The following is a 5,825-nucleotide window of genomic DNA, read 5'->3' as shown; positions in this document are numbered from 1 at the left end:
ATAAACGTCCAGCTCGACCAAGGACGGACGTCTCGAGTTTCACTTATTTACGAATATGTCACCGGTCAATTATATACGTTGGGGCTTTTGTGGACGGACGTCTATGGGGGGACGTTAAAAGCCAATTCTGCACTAGTGTATTCACATACCTTATCATTTTTATCCAACAAGGCATTGACAGTTATGGACTTAAAGTAACTACTGTTACAAAACAATTTTTTGTAATATCACAAAAGTATAAATAATGTTCATGTAGACCAATAAGATTCAAAACACTTAATGTACGTATAGAGAGAATATAATTTATAAATTTATAAGATATATGATGTGATATAGTAGATATCCATGAAATTAAGGTATATTTCTATCATTACTTCGTATCAAATTTGATGTCTTAGTTTACATCTTATAAAGTTTCTTATACTTTGTTCCAAAGTTTGATCTAAAGTACACCAATATTATAATTACAGTTAAAAACATGATTAATTAATCTAAAATTAAAATAATTAAACATAAGAAATAATAAATGAAGGTTTAAAATGATAATTAAAAACATTTAGTTATATAAGAAGTGTTTCCTTGTGAGTCGAGAGAGTATTCAGATACAATCTTTTAAGTTATATTGATTGAGCTTTTTTATATTGTGCACGTTGATGTTAGATTTTTAAAAAAATAAAATATCATCTATCATTGCTGATATTATATTTTGATGTATTGATGAAAACAATATTGATTATTTTACTTGTTATTGATTATTTAAACTGTATTTTGGGATTGAATCTTATGCAGGTCTAAATATGGATAGTAGTACATACAAATAAAATATTTAAAAAAAAAACGTCACTTTTTACACCTATTATAACACCAGTAGGTATAAAAAGAAAATTTTCTCTCTAACAATGAGGATGACTTTTTATACCTACTCCCATAGTATTAGGTGTAAATATAAGACTTTTATACCTATTATGAATAACACAGGTATAAAAAGTAAAACTTTCTACACCGATTCAAAAATAGGTATAAAAGATTGTAAACTTTCTATACCCCTTGTTTCTATACCTACTAAAAAATGGGTATAAAAAGCCTTTTTTAAGAGGTATAAAAAACCATTTTTGTACTAGTGATTGTTTCTTTCCAAAAACGCCATCCTGGACAAGCCGGTTCCATTTAAAAATTAAGCCAATTATTTTGCGACATGTGGCGTTGTCAAATAGTTGGCAAAAATTTGTTGTTAAAGAAACATTTTCCCTCTTTTAATATACTATTTATGTTATATTTTTGGGATGTTAAAGTTTAATCAATATGTTGTGGTTAAAAAATAAAAAAATTACAGGTAAAAGCATGAAATGAGTGTACATCACCCATGAGAGTGTAGCTTTATTATTTTATGAGAGTGTAGGGTTGCTTACCTTGGCGTGGTAGGACATCGAGGTTTGGGTTGAAATGTGTATCCTACCAACAACACCTGAGGCATATTATTGGGAACACTTTTTGCCTCACGAGAGTATGATAAAATGGTAGTGAAAAGTGCTTTGTTTGGGTGCTTCTGTCTAAAATAAGAAGTATATAAGAGACCTTTTCATAGTGTCCCAACGTCCACAAAAGTTGTAAATTAACACGTGAGGGTCTCTCTCGTAGAGTGACGATGTAATTTGTTGTAATAATTGGATTGGATGATAAAATGACATTAATTAAGATATAATTAGGAATAGTAATACAAGAAGAAGAAAAGTACAATAGAGAAAGAAAGAAAGAAAGAAAAGACAGAGAGACAGTGGAGAGGGCCCTTATTTACCTACGTCGTTGTGGTTGAGGTGGTAGGATTGGGCAGACAACAAACAATACTACGTAGGAACTAAGAATGATAATTTTAGATTACACGTTTGGGAAGAATATGAAGAGGATTCCTCTTGTGCACTGTGAGTCCTGGATCTGTCAAAACATCCAAGTCTTCTGGTTTCATTCCTGCTGGCAGTTCCCAATCGAACGCATTCAGAAGATTCGCAAGAATCAGATCCAACGACGCAATCGCCATAGGCATCCCAGGACAAACTCTACGACCAGAACCGAACGGAAGAAACTCATAATCTGTTCCTCTGAAAGTTACGCTGCTATCCATGAACCTCTCCGGATAATACTCAAATGGGTTTTTCCAGTTGTTTTCGTCCTTATGAATCGCCCAAGCATTCACGTACAATGTTGTCTTTGCAGGAATTTCGTAACCTCCTATCACACAATCCTCGTTTGTTTCTCTCTGCACCAGAATTGGCCCTGGTGGATAGTATCTGAATGTCTCTTTTATCACCGCCCTCAGATACGGCAGATTCTGAACATCTTCGTCGTCCAGAAATTCCTTTCCACCTGCCTTACCCCTGATTTCAGCTTGAAGTTTCTTCATCACTCTTGGATTCTTTAATAGGGCAGTCATGTTCCACACCAAGGAGGCCGAACTTGAATCTGTTGATGCTAGAAGCAAGTCCTGAACACACAAGACAAGTTAGTTATTTAGTTAGTTATATTTGGTGAATGAGTGGAGTTAGGTAAGCTGATAGATAGCGATGGTAAAAGTACGCAATGATGTTATTAAGGAAACAATAATTGAGAATAAAAGGAAGAAGGTGCAAACAAACCATGAGGATGGCCTTGACGACGTCGTCTGTGAGTTCGATGGAACTGGTACGCTGCTTCTGAAGTTGAAGAATGATATCCGTGATATCTGTGTTCTCTGGAGTGACTACTCTCTTGGGATCAAGGTGTTCATCAATGGCGTCCTGGAAGAAGCTATCAACCTCCTGAAAAATAGCACGAAGACGAGCCTTCTTTCCTGTGACAGTATCGATCCAACCCAAGGAAGGAATGAAATCAGAGAAAAAGAAGGCAACCATCATCTCTTGGCAGCCTTTGAGTAGGGAATAGAATCTACTCCCATCGGCTTCGTTATCTTCGTAGCTTCTCCCAAAAAGTATTCTACATATGATAGTGCTTGTAAGAGAAATAGTCGCTTCGGTAAAGTTATAAAGCTTTCCGGATGAAGCGTTCCTCGAGATTCTTTTCATCATATCCTTCAACTCACTGTGTCTTATGGGTGAAAATGTTGCGACCTGTTTCTGGCTAAGGACATTCAGCACGCAGATCTTTCTGATCTCTCTCCAGAACTCACCGTAAGGAGAGAATATAACATCGTAGCCTTTGAAGAACAAAGTTTGTTGGCCAAGCAGTTTAGGTCTTCCACAGCACTCGAGGTCACGGTCTTTCAACACCTCTCTGGCCAATTCGGATGTGCAAACGGCAATGGCTTTCCTTGATCCAAATCTAAGGGAAACAATGGGTCCGTATTTCTTTGACAGTTCCCACAGCTGCAGATGAAGAGTGGTACTGTCGACATGAAGAAGGTTCCCTACTATGGGAAGCCCTCTTGGACCAGGTGGAAACCGTGAATTCTTTCCCTTTCTCCAGTTTTGGAAAAAGATTAACAGAAGCAGAGGAAGAAAGAGGCATGCAACAGTTACAAGTGGTGCAACCATTCTGCCAGAGACCAAAGAGGTGCAAGACAGACCAAAGTGCTGCAAGACCAAGAGTTGCAAGAAAACTGTGGCCTGGAACCAAACACTCCTTCCTCACCCTTATATCATACTACACCCCCCCTTGCCCACTACAAAATGACAAAGCAGCATTAAATGCTTTCGTAATATTTAAATTTGTTCTATAAAAATAATTTGCCATGCACAATCATGCATGCATGGACCAACCCTGTTGTATTATTTCCAACTACTAAAACTCAACATGAGGCATTCAATTTAAATTAATTTTTATTATCTTTCCCCTCTGTGGGCCCACCTCATCACACCAACAAAACATCTCTTCCATGTGAGGATCACCCTTCATAGGGTTACGTTAAATTCTATTTTTATCTTTTCTATAATATATGTTTTTATAATATTTATTCATCACTTTCTCACGTGTCAATAAAATTGGGGACCACTCTAACTACCAGAACAGAGCTTCACCTCGATGAGTTGCATTTCGAATGCAATAATGCATTAACCACAGAGGTGAAAAATAAAAATAAAAATGAGTGGTTCTCATTCTTGTAATACTCTATATCTGTCGTTTAGTTTATTATGATTCTTCATTTTGAACGTGTTTAACTAAATGAAATATAGAGGGCCACCTAAATGGAAAATCACAAAAAGAATGTAATTTTTTTTCAAAATTATATAACTTATTTTCTTTGATTGATTGGAGATGGTTTTCTTCTGTTCAAGTAATTCAATATATCATATATAAATTGAATTTAGAAGAATTTTCATTTTTAATATTAATTAAAAAGTTATTATTTTCTACAAAGTATCACCACCTTGCAGTGGAGTCTGGACGGGACCATAATTAATTAATGTTAACATATGAAAGTTTGAGCTTTTAATATCCCTTCTTAAATTTAATATCCCTAGCAAGGAAAAAAAGTTCTAAAAACAGTTGAAACTTGAGGTTTGAACCATGGCTGAAATTGTAATTAGCAACATGATATTAGTTACTAGTTCACAGTTGTACTTGTCTAACCAGCTCCAATTGAAGTTCCTCATTGGTTGTCAGATAATTATATCTTTTATCATTACTAAACACACTGAGTTTATCAACCGAATATTTCCGAGTGATCACGATCTTTTGATAATACGTAATTACCGAAAAATATTAACAATGCATTTTGATATTTGATTAGTGACGAAAATTTCTTTCCATAAAATGAATGGCTCTCCTTTTTATAATATTCAAATTCTGTCGTTAAGTTTATTATGATTTTTTATTTTGGGCATGTTTAACTATATGAAATATAGGGGAGCAGCTAAATGAAAAAAAAAAGTGTCAAAATAAATATACTTTCAAAATTATGTAATTTATTTTCTTCGATGGAGTACTTTTGCATTGGATAAATGAGATGAATGGACTTGAACAAGGTAGTTTATGTAAAAAAAAAATATCACACACAAATAATTAAACTCTTCAATTCTTCGTGGTTATTTTCATTAAACTTTGAGATCCTTTAAATATGTACAAATAGACCAAATACAAATAAAAACTAGAAACAAAATATAACTGACTCAAAATAAAAACAATTACTTAATTTATCTCTATCTTATATCATGAAAATAAAATAATACTTCACTTAAATAAATGAAAAATCAATACTACCTATCGCTATTTTATTTCTATTAAAGTCAAACTAAATATTACTATACCCAAACTAATAAAATAAGATTCAAACAAAATGTAAATCTCCTCTCTAACTCACAAATCTAACATAGCAAACACACCCGGCAGAAGAACAAGCCTCTTCACTACAGTAACCCTTTAAAACCCTTCTCAAAGTTCCAAGAACCACACGTTCTTCTTCCTCACGCACAGGGAAACAAAAATCCTTTGATTGCAAAACAAAGTATGATCAGCAAAGAATAGACCTTAATTGTGCAGTAAAAGATAAGCCAACAAACGTTCAAATTTGTCCTTCAAGAATATCAACTTCTTAGTATTTTGATTCTTGGAGCAATTCAGCACACATGCAAATACTTTCTAAACTCTCTAATATCAGCTATGAAAATTCTCAAATGATCAAAAGTTATAAAATCTTGCGCAATGTGTCATTATATAAATTTTCTCATATCAGACGCACTTTAATCGATTACGAAAATAATGTAATCGGTTACGCTTATAACAGAGTTGTATCAGAATTACATAAAAGACAATTTTAATTGATTAAGCAATTGATGTAATCGATTGCATGTTATCAGTACGTCAAAACATTTAAAAATATGACCGTAGAGACACTT

The 5,825-nt window shown here is 34.0% G+C and overlaps 1 protein-coding gene across 1 annotated transcript; it reads right to left on the bottom strand.

Moving 5' to 3' along the window:
- Positions 1 to 1,669: 1,669 nt before the first annotated feature.
- On the bottom strand, positions 1,670 to 3,607 carry LOC148190994 (cytochrome P450 83B1-like). The gene is made up of 2 exons (XM_088102528.1): positions 2,631 to 3,607; positions 1,670 to 2,479 (listed from the first exon to the last, which is right to left on the bottom strand). The coding sequence occupies exons 1-2, from the start codon at positions 3,522 to 3,524 to the stop codon at positions 1,871 to 1,873; spliced, it is 1,503 nt and encodes a 500-aa protein (XP_087958654.1). The 5' UTR covers positions 3,525 to 3,607; the 3' UTR covers positions 1,670 to 1,870.
- Positions 3,608 to 5,825: the final 2,218 nt, after the last annotated feature.

The sequence above is a fragment of the Vigna umbellata genome, chromosome 11 (assembly GCF_029865625.1).
Source record: "Vigna umbellata cultivar VRB3 chromosome 11, Vumbellata_1.0, whole genome shotgun sequence".
NCBI classification, from domain to species: domain Eukaryota; kingdom Viridiplantae; phylum Streptophyta; class Magnoliopsida; order Fabales; family Fabaceae; genus Vigna; species Vigna umbellata.
Note: the sequence above shows the minus strand (reverse complement) of the source record. Positions and strands in the feature narration are given on the sequence as shown.

Bases quoted from the DNA above. Each gene is read 5' to 3' on its own strand.
- LOC148190994 (XM_088102528.1), bottom strand. From the start codon at position 3,524: ATGGTTGCACCACTTGTAACTGTTGCATGCCTCTTTCTTCCTCTGCTT. The intron at 2,480-2,630 runs GTTTGTTTGCAC...TTGTGTGTTCAG, and splicing joins TCGTCAAGGCCATCCTCATG to GACTTGCTTCTAGCATCAAC.